At 33.9% G+C, this 20,321-nt stretch overlaps 1 protein-coding gene across 2 annotated transcripts in view; it reads right to left on the reverse strand.

Annotated features, from left to right (window-relative positions):
• Positions 1–795: 795 nt before the first annotated feature.
• The window catches only part of LOC130662732 (RAD50-interacting protein 1-like), a 49,305-nt gene continuing 29,779 nt past the window's right edge, over positions 796–20,321 (reverse strand). The window contains exons 8-13 of one of the 2 annotated variants that reach the window (XM_057461650.1): positions 7,851–8,006; positions 7,307–7,506; positions 5,965–6,137; positions 4,744–4,924; positions 4,218–4,336; positions 796–1,018 (exon numbers count right to left, since the gene is read on the reverse strand). In XM_057461650.1, the coding sequence (XP_057317633.1) occupies positions 808–1,018; positions 4,218–4,336; positions 4,744–4,924; positions 5,965–6,137; positions 7,307–7,506; positions 7,851–8,006 (1,040 nt within the window). In that variant the 3' untranslated portion in view covers positions 796–807. Of the gene's footprint in view, positions 1,019–4,217; positions 4,337–4,743; positions 4,925–5,929; positions 6,138–7,306; positions 7,507–7,850; positions 8,007–20,321 lie in introns of those variants that run through there. The other variant, XR_008989087.1, reaches the window with a different exon arrangement.

A 20,321-nucleotide genomic window follows, 5' to 3' on the forward strand; every position in this document is an offset into this window, starting at 1 on the left:
TTTAGCATCACTGTGCTCTTTGCCAGGCTGCAGCAGATACAAGTAGAGGCCGTCATCGGGTAACGGTTTCTCATCATGCCATTCCTCGCCTCGCGGCACCTTATCGAGCTTGATGACCTTGCTTGGCTTCATACCAATCATAGCGGTCTTGGTGTTGTTCATGCTTTTCACGATAGTGCACAAGTGTTTAACCCATGTACTACTTTGTTCATCACTAACCAACTCTTGCGCATCTTGAGATTTGAAGAGCCTTTCCGCGAGCGCCTTGTTATAACTTTCCACAAAAGTCGTGAAAGTGTGGTGATATTTGGTAGTTGCACACTTTATCACATCTGATTTAAACTCACTGCCGTTGTCACACTGGAATGTCTTTGGATAACGCAGAGGTCCCGCTTTGTAAATTTCCTTGATCAAGTCAGCAACCTCGCTAGCGTCGATGCCTGTGAGGATGTATTTATACGTATTTTCATACAGCTTGTCATGGGGCATATAGAGCAAATCAAATTGGTGCATTTCGTTGAGCTTTGTGATGATGAAATGCGGATAATTGATGCGCTTGGGGCCTCGAATATGTCTAAGCCAGAGCAGTTGACGGGTCAGCCAGTTAGGGTCGGATGGAGGTATAAGCAAGATAAGCGCGCGCTTACAAAAATTCTAACCAGGCTGGTCATCCATCATTCTTATTTCTCTAGTGTATAACGTGAAATCCCATCCTGATATTCTTATCAAGCATTTCTGATAAAAAAGCGTATACTTTGCTACTGTTGCAAATACACGCAAATAAATAAACATATATATAATTTCATTCTATATTTTGGGCCAATCAACACGCGCTGTCACGAGTCTGCTTGCTTGAAGCGACGTCAGATGTTTGATACCCATATCTTGTAAGGACGTTTTAACAGCACTCTCGTTCTCTTCGCTCGTTTCGCTAGTTTTTTCAGCTTGCTCAAGAACTGCTTTTAATAAAACAGCAGAGCCTGGGAGGAGATTTAATAACGTGCAAGAATCGTTCAACCTAAAAACGGGAAAATAATGTTTAAAAATTACATAATTATTTTGCAATCATTAAGTCACTTAATAAAGCGAACAAAAAGAGGTACATGTTTGAAGCTGGGATTTTGCTAAAGTTAATAACATACTAGATGTATTCTCGTGGAAGAATCCACTGTATTTTCCTTTCAACCCATGCAACAGATGTAGATAAATCAAAAAATAAAAACACAGCAGTGTTTACAATTTGCCTTATTCAATGATCACAACCTACGCATGCACATCGAAAAAATAACAACTCAAAACTGTTCAACAAAAGTATCCAACAACTGCAGTATATGTGATATTTAAAGCTAAATCTACAAAATTACTTGCTCTGGCAATGCGAAAAATAAATCAAAAAATAAAGTTCACCAAAACATTTTAAAATACAACCAAATTTAATTTAAATTTCAATCACTAAAAATGTTGTTTTAACATATACATTATTATTATTATTGAAATTATTTACCCAGGATAGCCTCTTCAGTTCCTATTGGTACTGCTTACCAAGAGGGTCCTGCAAAGGGGGACCTAGTGAGTTTAAAGCTTCCATTTGAGCCACGAAAGTCGTGCAAGCACACCAATCGCCAACTAGACAACCGCCTAAGATATCAATCCTATTCTCATGCTGAGCGCTAAGCAGAAAGGATAGATTCACACTTTTATTTTTTTTTTAGTTAAAACTAAAAATTTGATTCTTTTGTTATAGAAACTTATTTCAAAATGTTGCGGGAAGTATTTTTAACATCTCTTTTACTTCTAAAACTGAATTAAGTGACACTTTTTCGTTTCTTGATGTCAAGGTTAGTCGTAATGACAATTCTTTTATTACGTCAGTTTATAGAAAACCCACTTTTAGTGGTGTCTACTCAACTTTAACAGTTTTATGGCGGACGAATATAAACGTGGTCTAAGTTTATACCTTGATTTTTCGTATTTTTTCTATAGCCTCTAATTCTAAATTATTTCACATAGAGCTTATGAAACTCAAAAACATCTTATATAAGAATGAATATTTGAGTTATTTTGTGTTTTTTAAATAAACTACACGTTCCGAAAAATCTACCGCGTGTTAACAAGTCTCTGTCTTGTTACAGTCCTTTAAGTCCTTTTATCAAATGTTCTTTATCATTTAAGGTGTAGTAGCTGCAATGCTTCTTATTACGGAAAGACCTGTCGATATTTGAAAGTCAGACCTGTTAAGACTGCTTAGCCTACAGCAGTTAAGGATCATTTACTCTTTTGTGAAGCATTTTGTCCCCTTGATGATTTTACGGTCATTACATCAGCACGTAATAATTTCTTATTAGAATTAAAAGAGAGTTTAATGATATATAGAGACAAACCTGCAGAAGAACATCTCCTTTGTGTCTTTTTGATAAGTTTCAATTTTCATATCTCTGGAAATACTGCCTATCCGTATGAGGGGTCTGATAATTGAATCTTTTCGTGCTTTCAACCATCTTTAGTCAAAAGAACTTATTTAATTTTATCACAGTAAAAATGGTAGAAGTTCTACCGAAAGCTTCGAAAAAAGAATGTAACATGAATCTTGTCGTTCTTATTTTTATTTAAAGTATTTTTAAATCAACAATATCAGTTATTTCAGTAATATTGCGTACAGTCACACAAAAATCTGTTCTTTTCACATCTATACGTCTGTCTGTCTATCACGCAAAATGGTACCGCAAGTAGTGAGAGTCATGCAATGTATAAAAAGAACGGGCGAAGCCGTGGATTTTCCACGGGCCACCGACTAGTTTTGTATATTGTCTTTTCCCGTAAAATAAAAGTCTAATTCTACAAGAAATTTTTTTTTGGTATAATGCATAATCCCACGTAAAAGTTGAACATCAAATGTCAATAACAATAACAACAACAGCAACAATCTAAGGGGCTGTTCATCTGGGAAATATTTCCTCGGGAACTGGGTAAATGTTTCAGCATGATCTCAAGTCGAGATCTCGGGTTGTTAACAATCTCTTAACAAAATGTGTAAAAACATATGATAAAAAAACATTTACCCGCCCACGGAGTATCGGGTGCGCATGATCGAGATCTCGGTGAGCGGGTAATGCATCTTCCCATATGAATAGAAGTCTCCTCGGTAGGCGAGTTATGTCGATTCGGCATAATTTTCAAAAACAAACAAGATTCTTATCACAATAAACAATAGAAACTTATCACATGGTATTTTCTCCCCCAAGGAAAATTTTTTGGCACATGCTATATGAATAGAAAGTAAAGGGCTGTTTTTTAAGCTAGCTCGTATTTACATCAGCAAAATCGGAAAAGCACTTACACAAACCTTGCTCTGCATTTATATAACCATGTTTTTCTTCAAATGTTGTTTTTGTAAAGATTTATTTTGAAGGAATGAGTAGAAAATGCTGCAAGAACAGCTAGCTTTAGCTACAAAACTCATCATATGTCCACCATTCTTTTTGCAAACAAACTTTTGTTACTTATGCTAGGCCCTTTATTTAATAGTGTGTTAATATATGTATGTCTATATACAGCTATCTTGCTACTACGTATAAATAGTGAAATCCTATATGCGATTTTAATGAAGTACTCACTTGCTATTGCTATCACTTTTACTCGTAGAAAATAACATCACTTGCTATAGCGGGGGTGAAAGGGTATTATTTTTAATCATTATGGCCCCACATGGCTTTAACATAAATAAGAAATGAACCCCCGCTTTGCGATTTTTTTTTAAATAAGTAAATTTTAACTCCAGGAGAGCACTGCGCGAGCTGTAAAGAAGTGAGTGGTGTTTTTTGTGTCATGGACAACCATGCTCACTAACGCAAGGCAATTAATATATATGGTTTAGGACGTACTCAGCCTGAATTGCTACCCAGATCATAAATACAAAATAATGTGAATTTATAATTACTAAGAAACAATTATTCTCGAACGGTTTTTTTCTCTTTTTACTAGTATACATGTATGTTTTTTCAATAAGATCACTCAACATCATCTATTTTATCCAATTAATGTTTATCATCATCCGGAAATCTAACTATATATTTCCCTATCTTTCGTAAAAACACACACAAAAAAAAAACATTTGAGGGTGAAAAGTGTTAAAAAATAAGCACACGAAGCCTCCAACATTCCAAAAACGTGTAGGCAACCTACAATATATAAAGAAAAAATCAACAAAATTTACGTACATCTTAAAGTGACTTTCTGGTCGTGGCGTGTATTGTCCAAATATTACAAAAAGATTTTTCGTCATGTCGAACTGTAACTGGTTTGCTCCGCCTTCGTTAAAATGACACTCAAACACCACCTGAAACAATGTTGCACAGTAAACGATGTCTGCTCTGCCTGAAGACTGTTGGAAGATGGATAATTAAGATATTTAAGGTTTTTCAAGGGTCACCTGGTTTCATTTCAATGTTTTAAAGGTTTTTTTACAAACACCCCCATTTCTTCTAAAATTGTAATTTTACTTAAAAGGATAGTAGATTAGCGAGCAAAATGGACTCAAATATATTTCTTGAAAAAATTCTATATTGCAGCTCACATAAGACAACTAAGTATTATCTGCAAAATTGATTTTGGAGGCAAAGTAGGCTGGCTAAGCAGGTTTTAGGTTTTAGAAACGGTGCATACTCTGGATTTTATGCTGATCTCGTCGCTCCTAACAAAGGTAAACACAGTAAACTAGATTAACAAACACAAGAAAACTTATACCTCTTTAAAAATGAGTTGGTCGACAACTTTAGCCACATGTTTCCATACCTTTTGGAAAACATCAAAAAAGAGTTTTTCTTCCAACATGTGTAAATTTACTTTTATGAACAACAACATATCACAAGCGTTATTAGATAAAACTGAAACAATGTAATCTTTGAAAGAAGGAAGACCGTGCCATCTAAAAAAAGAACGATGACGGATTAGGCGAAGTGAAGCTTTGTGTTATTAATGAAATTTTTAAGGCGACTCGACGTTAATGTCGCCTCTTACTGACGTTATTTGTTCAAATGTTCAGTCATACTCTCGACTAAACTTCTAACTGCGGCGTTTTTTACGACGTGCAAAAATCAACATTTTGCGTGTGATAGTATGCGCACACAGCTACACACACGTAATATATTTTAGTTGTGCTATTAAAAGCTCATTTCAAATGTTTATATTGCGTAAGAAGTTGTCTAGCATAACACGCCTTAACCACTTGTAAATTTATTTTACGCTTGCTATTCACAGCACAAGCTCATTTCAAATGTTTATATTGCGTAAGAAGTTGTCTAGCATAACACGCCTTAACCACTTGTAAATTTATTTTACGCTTGCTATTCACAGCACACTCAAATTCTCCTGAAAAGGCCTGTTTGTACAACATTGAAAGAAAAAAAATATTTTTGTTGTTCCCTTAACAGAAATCAGTGCATCAACCTCGTTGCCGCAAGTTTTGCAACACTTAACACCTCTAGAGTAACTACACCTAACAATGTCATATGCTCTGGAAAGCTAAGAAAAACCTATTGCTGAGGTAAGAATCAAACTCAAAAGTTGATGCAATGCTTCGCCTTTTCAGTGCATGTGAGAACAGCGTAAGGATTTCAACGACGAATCTTGTTAGTTAGATTAGTTAGTTTATCGTAAATTCTTTGACAGTATGAATAGTCAAAAACATGTTTTTAATTCAACTTTAAAACACCAAAATGGCGGGTTAATACTTTTTGAAGCTTTGTCACGTAAAATATAATTATTAATCGACATATATTTCAAGCATCCATAAATTACAATGGTTCTTAATGCTGAAATGCGAAAATACTAAATGTATGTGCAAACGTAAAAATAAATTCAATCAGAAATAAAAACAAAATGAACATGAGCAAAAAGAGCATAGACGAAGGAAGCAGTCAAATAATCATACCAAAGTCTTGAGTTGTGAAAAACAATTCGACAAACCTTTCTGCTTTGTACGCTTTGAGCTTTGTCCGCAAGCCTTCTTTCACGTACTCTGCGATGGAGTTCACAAGGGCGTTTAAAAATATATCTAAGCTGTGCATGACGTCAGTGAATACACTTCCGTCTGATACTTCCCCATCTTGATGTCTACTTTTAAGAAGTTGCAGGTAGTACTAAAATATGATTATTCAAGACAGGATAATTCAAAACAGAATGATGCAAAACAGAATGATTCAAGACAGGATGATTCAAGACAGGATGATTCAAGACAGGATGATTCAAGACAGGATGATTCAAGACGGGATGATTTATGGAGGGTTGATTTGAGGTTTTTTTAAAAAAAAAACAAAAAGCCCTGGGGGCTCTAAGAATTTCCGCGCGCTACCTAAATATTTGATGAAAACCTGCTAATTCGTTGTGTTATTGTGCCAAACATTCGAAGGGGTTTGGTGCATGAACCTCTGAAGATAAAGCACACCAGTGACATTATATCTTACAACAAACGCAAACAAAACGAAACGTGTCATAATAAACTCACATTTTAAAAGAAATTGCTAACAAAAAATACAGCCTATCATTCATGGTTGAAAGTCTTGCGATTGAAACCTTTATGGTCTTAAACGGCATTAGTTGACAAAAAATCAAAATTTTGATGTGACCATTTTCAGCATACTTTTTTTATTAACTGTGTCCATTTTTGTCGAAAATAAAGCAGTTTTAATTTTTGGATAAATTTTGACCTTAAATGACATTTAGGTGACAAAAAATCAAACTTTTGTACCATCATCATTTTCAGCATACTTTATTTGTTAACTGTGCCAGATTTAGCCGAAAATAAAGTGGTTTTAATTTTTGGACCAATTTTGGCCTAAAATAGCATTTAGGTGACAAAATCAAAATTTTGATGTCACCATCATGTTTAGCATACTTAATTTGTTAACTGTTCCAAATTTTGCTAAAAATAAAGTAGTTCTAATTTTTGGACCAATTTTGGCCTAAAATGACATTTAGGTGACAAAAATCAAAATTATTATGTCACCATTATGTTCAGCATACTTTTTTTGTTAACTGTGCCAAATTTTGTGGAAAACAAATACCAATTTTGGCCTGAAGCGTCAATACTAAACTTCCCAGTAGTTAAGGAGCTTGGGTACGAAGTTTACATCTGTGACGGACCAACGTGAAATCCCAGGGTCGATTTTTTCTCAAAAAATGCTCCGAAAGAAAAAAACGACGGTTTTAAAGAATTTCCTACGCCTTCGGGCGCGGAAATTCAATTACGAACGGAGTTTTTAAGAAAGATGAAAGACAAACATTTTTTAAAAAATAAACATCTACATACCAAGTCATCGGTCCATTCTAACAACACATAATAGATGTAAAAAACACCGTTTAATATGGAACAATAATGTTGAGATTCTGGACAAATCACCTCCACGGAGGCGAGATCTTTGATTTTAATGATAAAAGAGTAAATGTTCATGATGAGTACGTTGAGGAATTTCTGTTGTGCGTTCAAATTGTTCACGGATTTGTGGCGAGCTAAAAGATAAAAAATTCTTTACTTAAATAAGAATGACAATACATTTACTGTGTACGAAGGAGATTTCTTAGAACAGAATCACAATGAATTTGATTGATACAAAACATTGAGTGGGTTAATCTGACGTCATTAGTAATTTCATTTTTTAAATAAATATCTTTGTAGATTTTGCTGGAATTTTTCAAAAAACACACACAAGAACAAACGTTTTCGATATACCAATGTATATGCCAAATTATGTTCTTATGACAAAGACAAGATAAAAAATTCAAGAAACATTGATCCTTTTTTGAAATTCCGTCCATGTATTTTACTCCAGATTCAAAAGTTATAAATAGCTTACTTGTCATTAACGACAACAACGTCATAAATTCGACGACACATCGTGGAACATAGTACAAAATATTTCTTTTTTTGTCAGTTCCAACTTGTAAATCCGCATACGCAGGAAACCAAGCTTCGTCATTAGATAACATTTCTGACATCGACTCCAATGCAACTACGTGAACAAAGAAATAACTGATTTCTCTTAAAATAATCAAATTCAAGTTCTCTGTATCAGCTGCATTCATCAGCTGGAAGAAACCTTAATAGGTTGTGGGTCAATGCGTCTTAAAAGTTCTTCAAAAAAGTTTCGTACCGTAAATCTCAGGACAAAGGTATCTATATATAAATTAGCGATTTTAAACATGCTGAATATAAACAAATATAAATGTTACTTAGCTGGTAACCCCGCAGTTTTCGAGAAATTGAGCATCAAAAAATAGAACAATCGCGTGTTTCGCGTTTTATCGTGTTAAGTGCTTTCTAAAGTCTTTCTTTATAACATAGTTTAAAATTTTATTTCATGCAACTAGGTAAATACTTAATTATCGAGTCTATCGAGAACTTTTCGATAAATTTGAATGTCGAATTTCCTTATCTAATTTTATGTTTTTTGGGGATAATATTGTTTTAATGCATACTGACTAGAAAACACAAACAAGTCAGCAAGTGGCTTAATATAAGTAAAATGAGCTATCGCAAAAAGCGTATTGTGTGTTATCGATATTCTGCTAAAAGAAGGTTACAATTAGTCGGCTGTTATCGTCTGACGCGTCAATGTCCGGTTCATCAATAAAAATGTCGACATCACTAAAATTGGCATCAACATCATCATCTCTTTTTTGCATTCACTTTCACATCTTCAGCTGATTAATTCCTTCAGCATATCTACAACACAATTTGTAATCAACTAATCTATACCAACTTTGGTCAAGTTCTATCTTTCAGTAATGACTTCTTAAGGTGGCATTAATGGTAAAAGACAGGCACCTTTGCAAATATAATTTACGATATAATTTGTAATATAAATGACGACGTTCAGATTTAAAACAGTATAAAACCAGAAAAACATTGAGATAGACCCAAAAATAAGAATTTTAAAGCCACTTCACGCCTAGTGGATTACGTCATTCTATGACCACATGCAAAACCTGAAGTCTATTGTCAAAAAAGGTTGGGATCGATTAGGGATAACCAACCTTTTAAAGTTTGTTGCAGCATTCAATAAGAGGTCCTTTATTGGAATCGAAAATTGTCTTGAGTAATAAAGTTTCATAATAAAGTAGTATTTAGTAGTATTTAAATACACTATGAAAATAGCTATATTTTGTTTGTCAGCCAAGACTTGGTCGTAATTATATGTCCAGTGAGAAGTATTAAGATATACTGTACGTTGTGCTTGTTTCTTTATTAGAATAGCTGGAATGAAATAAACAGACAACATGCCACAATGTAATTGCCAGCTATTTCTCACACTATTGATCGTCCAGGATATGGCTTTTGACATCCATAAACCCCGATGGGTTCCATGTGAGAATAGACCAACTACTTGTGTCGTTCGTATTTTTATCTGGTTCTCTGACCACATTCTTGTCAGCAGGGCTCTTTGAGATAAACCCACTTTCTTTAGACGGGAATGCTGAGACCAACAAGATATTAATAATCCCATTAGTGACTTTTTTTATTGTATCCATGCTTATAAATGATAACGTAATTGGAGAATATAAGATTGAATAATAAATATTGCCTAGACGTCTAAGTATCTTCAACAGGATAAAATCGTACACAGAATGCAGAAAGAGGCGGTTTGTTATTACAAAGCTGGCATGCTGTATCTTCTAAAAGCGCACCTTGGAGCAAAAAAAACTTAGCTAATCCAAATCTTGCGTTTATATTGAAAAAGAAACAGTGGGCAAAAAAGAATACTTAGTATACCTTAAAAACCATCTAAAATAATCTAATTTGGATGAAATTCAAGTAAAATGACTATTTTGAGAGAATATGGTCACTCGCTGTTAACAAACTTTAAATTTGGTTTGTGTTTAATTGCAATGAGTTACACGCGAAAAATTGGAAAAGCGTTATAGAGTATCCTTTTTAGTGATAAATGTTTTAACTACTTGTTATCCTGTTTACGACACAATTTTAAGCATAACAAAATTATCATCAATACTAACCTTCCCACTTTGCCTATCAAAATTAATCCCCAACACGTTCTTCGGCAATCTAAACCCCGTAACCTGGATAATACTCCCTCATAGCACCTTCATACTCACTAAAATCATTCCTAGCCTCCCTCTCCCCCCTCATAGTCTTATTAATCGTATCAATCCTCTCAGCCCTCTCCTGATTAAATTTATCCTTGGCCGTTGTAAGTCTCTCCAAAGTTTATAATGTCTAACTCTCTCCTCGTCACTACCACCAAGCATAGTTGCAATCACACCACCACAACTAAAAGCAACAGCATTAACCACAGCAGAACCAACCATCATCGCTATTGGCGAGTGTCATTGCGAGAGAATAGCGATGGAATAGCTCTTTACCAACATTCTAAAATCTGCTTACCTTGGGAATGTGATGACTACCAACAACATTAACATTATGACTTACATCATGACTCATCTTCAAAACGAAATTATCAGACACATGGTTACTATTAACCTCAATATTAGTCTTCCCATTCCTTATGGTAACCCCCCCCCCCCAACATAATACACTGAACCCTATACTCTAGTATAATTACAACCCTTAACATACCAGCAACATATTGACTCAATAAGCCTAAAAAAAAATCAATCCCTTCTCCTCGCATATTTCAACAAACTCTCATATCCCCTAATACTACAGGAGCTGAGAGCAGTATTGTATAAAGTTTGTTGTAGAGAGGTTTTGGATTTGGATTTGACCACATAATGGTCCAAGGGATTAAAAAAAACTTACTGCCCTTTTTTGGTTCATGGTGGAATTTCCGCCATTATGAGTCAAAGGTCAATGTTAATTTTTTTTTTAAAAAGTATCTTGTGACCCCTCATTTTTTAGCCATAAGTATCAAACCCAAGCTAACAGATCAGTAACCATAATTCTTATATACTACCTACCAGTTTTACAAATAAGGGAGCGTTCACATATTACGTAATCAATTTTCTTGGCTATTTTCTACTCCCCCCTGCCCATGTAATCATTTGGTTGACCCCCCTACCAAAACTACGCCAACATCTACTTACGTGAACGCTCCCTAAGGGGAAGATAAATGCATATATGTTTTTGTATATGGATGCACATATTACTATTAAGGGTGGAACATTCAAAGCTGTTGTATTAAAATGTTTGTAAAAAATCCTTGTTCAGCGTTATTTCTAGGAACGACGGATTGTAGAAAGGCTGAATATACTGTGGTCTTGTGTCCTCCTAGGTAGAATAAGAATTGTTTGGAAAGGAAGTAGTTGTGGACTGATGATTGTGTATTTTCGGTAGAACCCGGTGATAAGTTGTTTGAAGTTATTGAGTTTTTGGTAGAGAATTGGCAGGTTGTGAGGTTCTGTTTATTGCTAATGACGTTATTGCTGATGAAAGGGAAAATAAAAAGGAAATATTTGTTGTTGGATTGAGTATTAGTGGTAGACATAGGTTGCATTCTTTTTGACGACTAGTGTAATTGAAGATTAAGGATGTATCATTAAGGTTGAAAGAGAGTAAGCGCTCGTGTTTGTACATTAGATTGGAGATATCGGTTATTCATTTATTCAAAAATTTTTGCAATGGTTGTATTTCGCAAGAGTTAAGGTTACGGTTAGTCTCAGCCTGGTCTCAATTAACCAGGAGTTTCATATAATCAAAAACGGGACATAGGGAATTCCCCAGAACGAATTTTTAATTTAAGTAATAATTTTTGTAAAAGTGAACTAGGTATATCAAAGTCAACATTTATCATTAACGTTTCGCAGTGAGTAGAGTGTGAGATCACAGGGTTAACGAGGAAGGTGCGAATTTTGCCGCATCCAGTTGTGTAATTCTACATCTATGTGTTGTGGGTTGTCAGGAGCCTGGCGCGGGTAGAAATAAAACGCAAACGGCTCATTGAGAAAATTTCTGCAGGTTGTTATTCAGCAAGTTGTATTTCGGTTTTGATCTTTCTTTCTCGCTTAATATCATTTGTCGCTCGCAAGCCTCTGTATAATTTCGGAAGTATAACGTACATAATACATTCATTATCGTTGTCTGCAACGTTTATTACAGCCTTGGTTGGCTTTAATTTTTGTGGTAGGTCGATATAAGTTGATCCTCTTGCATCATTTCTTTAGCTTAAAATTTTTTAACACTGGCGCAAATATTATTATAAAAATATCATTATCCCTGTCCTCCACCTGGATCAGAACAGTAGTAGATAGAAATGGCAGATCCTGGCGTAAAAGCAGCTGAATTCTAACAAATTTGACGTGATAATTTCAAAATTTAATCAAGTGTGCTAGAAACGCAAGTGGGCTAGAATCAGCTGCTTTTTACGCCAGGATCTGCCATTTCTGTCTACTCACATAAAACCAGTCGAAGTAACTTTTTATTTATTTATTTATTGGACGAATATTTATGTACAGGGTAGACATTTCAGAAAATACACAATTTTGTTATCATAATGTGTCCTGTGAATAAACAAACAAAAAAATGTAGGTATATATAAAAATTGATATGTGAAAGTGCACACAAGTTGAGGAAAAGAGAGTTAATAACACTGAAAAGAACATAAGAGAATAATACGAAGCTATTCAGTACAGTCTAACGCCCACTTCGAGGTAAGTCACAAAACAGATCGATTTTCTTTAAACAATCATTACTAGAAAAACAAGTTTTTAATAATCTATCAAACCCAGAACTATAAACCATTTTACGGATATCCAGAGGTAAATCATTAAATAATCTGGCTTAAACCAGAGAGAGCCACTTGCATATTTCAAGTTAATTTTCGGTATTGCTATTGTATGTCCGTTGTTTCTTGTCAAATATTTATCGACTTTTCATTTCGAAATAACTTTTAACATCATTACAAACATTCTTAACCAAACACCTCCTAACAAAATCACATGCATGTTTTTTATTAACTTGAATTGATGATGGCACATGAGCTGTTGAATGACATCCTACAATGACCACTGCAAGAGCTCTACGATGAAATGATTCTAACTTGTTTTGTTGAGTGTTTGTATAGTTCAACGTAACAAGACCACAGTGAGTGTTGGTATCACCATTGCTTGATAAATCATTCTCAGAGTGTTTTGTATCAGTTTTGGTCTGAGTTTAGCTAGGGGTCTCAAACGACAGCTTGCTTTTTTGTAAAATAATTGATGACCTAAGTATTTGTAGGTAGTCGTAACAAATACATTCTTGAACAAATCGTATGAAATTTTGAGGTAGTATTTACCTTCTTGAAGCTGGTAATATAGCATTTTTTTTACCAAATATAGCTTCTCGTGTTGTCTCTGCTTTCTTATCAAAACAAACTTTCGATTTGATTGATATTTAATATATTTTGGAGATCATAGCTTAATTAAAAAACTAGCAAATTCATCAGAAAAGTAATTTTCATAAACAGGTTGTCTATACAGTTATGAAGTGTGTATAATTTCTTGCATTTGATTTTTCGAGTGGTCATTCAGAATGGCGAAGATGGAGGATAACGACCATGACGGAGAGCTTTCTTGAACTGCTTTGTAGCCCCTTTAAAGAACTAACTTTTGCAGGAAATAATATTCGGGAGTCAAAAAAGTGCATTTCGCGGAATCTATTTTCGCGAATTCAACAGATTTCGAATTTATTTTATTTAATTTCGTTGGAATTAATTTTGACTATTGCTTGATTTTAAAAAGGAAATATTTTTGCGATCTGAGTGAAACATTAAAAGTCGTGGTTTTTGAATCGTACGAAATACAAATTTCGTATTTTTCGAAGTATGGGTATTTTTAAAAATACGTATATTACTCCTAAAAATGATTTTTTTTAATATAGACTAGTCGGTAAGGTCCGTAAAAAAATCCACTTAGTCAGAAGAAATTGACGTCACCACCTCGTTTCCGAGTTATTTAGCCTCATAGTTTTTAAGTGCACTGTAATGGCTTCCTTAATTTAATATAGGATATTGACTTTAGAGTAGGGTTATTGACGTCGCGCCGTAACGTCATAAAATTTAACATTTCAGACATACCTTTTTCGGATACATTAAAGGAAAATGACGATATCCACTATGACTGTCACATACACTTTGTAACAATACTAGTCGACTAGCTGTTTCCCGTGGAAGAATCCACTGATTCCTCATTTAATTCATGTAACAAATATATGTCCATCAAAAAACAAACAATACAGCAGTGCGAATCTTACAATCTATATTATTATATAAACTAGTCGATAAAGCCCGTAGAAAAATCCACTAAGGTGCAAAAGAACAATGGAAATATAGGTTGCTTTAGATTTTTTGCTGACGTCAGCAGTGCATATACAAAAAGAATATTGGTGAATTTAGTCATTTGTTGTCTGTAATGTGTAGAGGTTGAAACGCTGATCAAAATAATGTATAGTATCGTATGTTTTTAACAAACGCCTAAGGGTTTAAAAATATTGCTGACGTCAGCAAAGTCCTCACCAAAAGTTTCAAAAAAAATTGACTGACTGACTGACTGACTGACTGACTGACTGACTGACTGACTGACTGACTGACTGACTGACTGACTGACTGACTGCAGTATAATGTGACATTTAAAATCTTAATCTACTAATATTACTTCTTACTGACAATGCAAAAATTATTCGAAAAGAAGTTTACCAAAGCATTTCAAACTACATCTAAGCCATAAAATTTATATCACTCAAAATGTCACATACAAAAAAGCTGATCAATGTCAAAAACAAATCTTTGTCAATGCATATGTTAAATCAGTTAGTTTACTACAAACCCTGCCAAAGGTTGACACAAAATGTGAAAAATATATACGTTATATATAAATTGTACATAAATTGTGCCTCTGGCAGAAATTTTTATTTAGGTTTAAAATAATGGATTGGATAAATTATAATGCAACGAAACTTTTTTTTATATATTGCATACAGTCCTTCCTCACTAAACTTTAGACAAAATGTAAAAAACATAGTTTTTTAACCCAAAATTAATAAAAATCACTCCTTTTAGCAAATTGCATGCTGTTTTACCATCAATAAGTCCTACACAAAATTTCAAATGTCACATAGTATTCTGTCACAAATTTTCACATAAAATATATAAAATAACAACTTGTATAGTGTGAAACCAATTGGCAAAATTTCTTTTTGGCTAATTAGTCAAATTTGAAATGCAAAAAAAAAAGTTTAAGTCATAATCAGTAATGTTAAAACCACAACAATCAATCTAACAGTTTATTTTATGTCAATTTTTGCACCAAATTTGCAACACAAAATACAAATTCTAAATAATACTAAATTCTCTTATTTTGGTCCATTGCATACCCACTGTCTTCCACACAAAAGTTTAATCAATTTTAATCAAGTTTAATTAAAAGATGAGAGGTTAACGACAAAATCAAAGTTTGCAAAATTTAATTATTTTGGTATATATCTATTGCATATGCCCTCTAAAACAATATTATAATACAAAATGCAGAAAAAAACAGTTTACAACAAAAATCAGTTATTCCAATGATATTGCATACACTCTTTCCTCACAAAAGCTTCACAAAGTGTAAAAAAAGGAATGGTTGTAGGAAGTACTTCTGATTCAACAAATATTTTTTGACTCTGTTTATGTTGTCCTTACCCATTAAATCTTACCCAAAATTTTAAAAAACTGCGATTTGGAACGCAACAAATATAAATAGAGAAGGATCAGCCATTTCGTTATGTTGTACAGAGTCCTCCCTGGTAAGAATTTATACAAAATATAGAAAACACAGTTTGCAATGTGTAAAATCAAAACAACAAAATAAGTTCTATTAGTATATGTCATGTCATTGTCTTACACAAAATGTGCACCTTAAAGTTTCATAAGGCACAGCCTGTAAATTAAAAACAACTAAGATCAGGTATTTTGGTCTATTTCATACCATCCTGTCCAAAGGATTTATATAAAATATGAAAATTGAATAGTAAAATAGAAATTTGCAAAATTCCAATTTTTTTATATACATATTATGCCTTTTGCAACAATACGTTAACCGAAAATGTCAAAAAAAAGAAAAAATAGCTTACGTGAAAACCAAAATCAACGAAGTAGCTCTTTTGGTGTATTGAATACGACCATATGCACAAAGGTTTACACAATGTGTAAAAAAACGGTTGTGATTAGCATTTCTACATCAACAAACATCTGTTCTTTTAGCATACTGATTTATGTCTTTGCCCACAAACTCTTGCATGAAAATGTCAAAAACATAAATTGGAAGAAATTAAATTTACATTTTAAAAATAAGTATTTCTGTACTTTATGTTTAGAATTTTTTGCAGGAAAAGAACTTCGCAAGCCAAAAAAAGAATCAGGAAAATGTTTAAAATTTTCAGGGTTAATAACGTTTGATGGATTTTGTGGGAATTTTACATTTTGCACATATAATGTCAGTTGAATTTCTCATTTTAATATAAAAACAAGAATGGCTTACAAGGTGTAGAGTCAAATTCTACAAAAATTAATTCTTTCGGTATATTGCATGATCCTTTTGCCACAAAAGTTAACACAAAAATTCAAAAAAACAAGAACAGAACAGTTGTATATATTATATACACTTCGTATTTTAATAGGAATTCAATCCAGCCTTTTCTGTACATTTTTCACCCAAATCGTAAAAAATATTAATCCTTCCCCTGCCTCCCCCCCCAAAAAAAAAAAATAAAAATAAATAATAAATAATCAAAATCCCATGTAAATAGTGCAACAAAATCAAAAAATTTGAAAAAGCTTTGTAAATTTTCCCCATACTGTCAAAAAACTCTGTCAAAAAAGAATTAAAAAAAGCACAAGTTTTTTCGGTGCTAACAGGCATATAGTATTCCCTCAAAAAGTTTAAACTTTTCTTAAATAACACGAAATGTCATAAACAAAAACATTTGAGTCAGAACATCTAGAACAACAAAAATTAGTACACTTAAATATTATATAATACTTTTTTAAAAGGTAGTGTGGTTTGTTATTTCTTCTAATTTAAGCTTAAAAGGTCAAGTCAAATAAGTTACAGCCATATTACTAGCAAAGACCACTAAGATAAGTACTACGACAGGTAGCTTACATGTATAAAGCAAAATAAAACTCACAGGTTAGCTAAGTACTGGGAATCTTAAGTTTGAAGATAACATTAGCTAGCTACATTAGCTAGCTGGTCAGTTAAATATAAACTGGAGACTTAGCTAGGTATAAAGAAAATGGCTACATATAAATAAATTCCTAGCTAGCTAACTAGTTGTTGCTGGTGGTGGTTGGCTTTATGATGCTAGCTAACAAACATGTCTTGCATCAATAATATCATTAAAACTGAAAAAAACAAAAACAAACCTTTTTAAATGTTTTTGTAAAGATTTATTTTGAAGGAAAGAGTAGACGAATACTTAAAAAGAACAGCCATCTTTTTTGCATACACAATTTACATTGCATTGTGTTACATTGTGGTAGGAACTTCAAACTTTTTATTTTTGTTTTGATCGTCAGGGGAAACTTGGAATTTTTAGCAAATAAAATAGCTTTACTTTGATCCCATGGTTTGGTTCATCCTATTAAAATTTTTATTTTGATCACGTAAACAAACAAAACTCGCGGCTTTTCGCAACAAAGAAGACATTCATTTTCGGCAACATCAAATATTTTTTTCGGCGACATCAAAGAAAAATAAGCATATCAGCTTTGCCTGTCACAGAGACTAGGCACTGGCGTATTATTAAGACTAGTCCATAAAGCCCGTGGAAAAATCCATTTAGGCAGGAGAACAATGTAAAAATTGGTTATTTTAGACTTTTTGCTGATGTCAGTAGTGCATATGCAAAAACAAATTCTATTGTGTAGAGGGTTTAAACATTTTGCTGACGTCAGCAATGACCCGTCAAAACTTTTTCTTTTCTTAGAAATTTGTATACCTGTTGCCTTCATCGTATACTTTTGACAAACGGATGCAGAGATATTAAGGTTTAAAAGTTCTTTGATGACGCTATTACCCATTCATTCCGAAACGGATTCGGTGACCCGGGTTTGAGAAACATACCCAAATTGGTACCCGGTGGTCCCTAGTTACCCACGTGGTGAAACATCATTGACATCACGACCTCGTTTCCAAGTTAGTTGGCCTCAAAATTTTAAGTGCTGTAATGGCTTCACATATGTTAATATATTTTTCGTTAATATTATTAACGTTAAAGTTTGGTAAATTACAGAACAATCTTAATGGCGATGTTTTACAGACTTTATCAAAGAAAATAGTGAAGAATATAATCCACTTTGCAAAAGTGACAGACAGACAGAACTGGCGTATTATTTAGACTCGTCAATAAAGCCGTGGAAGAATCCACACAGACAGAATAAAAATTTTGATGACGTCAGCAACCCATCCACAAAAAAAAATAGAATCTTGTTTTCACGTTGCCTCTATTGTGTCGAGCTTAAACTGCTGATCAAGAAAATGTATGTTCGTGTGGTTTTGATGAGCGGTTATTGAGATAAAAGGGTTTAAAAATTGTGCTGACGTCAGCGAAGGCCCGTGAAAACACAAAGTTTTTTTTAAGAAATTTATATACCTATTGCCTTCCTCCTATGGATCTTGAAACGCTGATCAAGAAAATGTATAGGATCATGTACTTTTGACAAACGGTTGCAGAGATATTGGGGTTCAAAGAGTTTTTGGTGACGTCATCAACCTGTCAATTCCGAAACGGATTTGGGGACCCAGTTTTGGGAGAATTACCCAAATGACCCAAAGTGCTAGGTTGTCCCTAGTTACCCACGCGGTGAAAAATCATTGACGTCACCACCTCGTTTCCAAGTTATTAGGCCTCAAAATTTTAGGTGCACTGTAATGGCTTCATTAATTTAATATACTTTTCTTTGACGTTAATATTAGTTTAACGTTGAAGTTTGGTAAATTACAGAACAATTTTATAGGTGATGTTTTATAGACTTTATTGAAGAAAATTATGAAAAATATAATCGACTTTGCAAAAGTGACAGACAGACACACGGAAGTGGCGTATTATTATAGAGACTAGTCGATAAGGCCTGTGGAAAAATCCACTTAGGCAAAAGGCCAATGAAAAAATAGGTTGCTTTAGATGTTTTGCTGACGCCAGCAGTGCATATACAAAAAAAAAGTTCTTAAAATCTTACACCAAATGTCAAATGTCAAATCGCATTAAATCCTCCACACAAATCTTACACAAAATAAAAAAGAACAGCTTGCAAGGTGCAAAATAGTCGATAAAAAGTTACAACAATGACACTCACAACACCCACAAAACCTACAGTAAGAACACCGACAGTTACAACACCGACAGTCACAACACGGATAATAACAATGTTAGAAATAGCGCATCTCAAACATGTACATCTTATAAGTGATTATGTTGAAAACCCTCAGTATCTTATTCTGAAATGTCAAAAAGGAGGCAAAAGGGTTGACAGCCTTGATACTCTGGATAATTAGTCCGGATTAATAGTCCAAATTAATGGTCGGAGTGGCAAGGTCGAAAATGTCGATTTTTTGCAGTGGCGAAGATTGTGGTAAAAAGGGTCGTCACTTTAAAAAGATGTATAAAAAGGTTGGTAGGACGATGTTTCAGCATTGTTCAGGCATGGTAAGAGGTATAAGCAGCGATGCGCAGCCAACATACCATTTTGCGTGAAAGACAGACAGACGTATACGGATAATATAATATATAAATATAATCCACTTTGCAAAAGTCACAAACAGACACAAGGAAGTTTCGTATTATTATATAGACTAGTCGATAAATCCCGTGGAGTAATCCACTTAGGTTTTTTTTTGCTGACGTCAGCAGTGCAAATACAAAATAAATATAATTTTTTAGAAATTTGTATACCTGTTGCCTTCATCGTATAGATCTTGAAATGCTGATCAAGAAAATGTATATGATCATGTATCTTTGACAAACGGCTGCAGAGATATCAAGGTTTAAAGGTTTTTTGATGACGTCATCAAACCGTCCATTCCGAAACGGATTCGGGGACCCAGGTTTGGGAAAATTACCCAAATTGGTCCTAGGTGGTCCCTAGTTACCCACACGGTGAAAAATCATTGACGTCACCACCTCGTTTCCAAGTTATTTGGCCTCGAAGTTTTAGGTGCACTGTAATGGCTTCATTAATTTAATATAGGATATTGACGTTAAAGTAGTGTTATTTTCGTCGCGTCGTAACGTCAGAAAATTTAACATATTAGACATGCATTTTTCGGCAACATCAAAGGAAAATGGAGACATCCACTTTGCCTGTTACAGACACACGGAACTGGCGTATTATTAT

This window comes from Hydractinia symbiolongicarpus, chromosome 10 (assembly GCF_029227915.1).
Source record: "Hydractinia symbiolongicarpus strain clone_291-10 chromosome 10, HSymV2.1, whole genome shotgun sequence".
Classification (NCBI taxonomy): domain Eukaryota; kingdom Metazoa; phylum Cnidaria; class Hydrozoa; order Anthoathecata; family Hydractiniidae; genus Hydractinia; species Hydractinia symbiolongicarpus.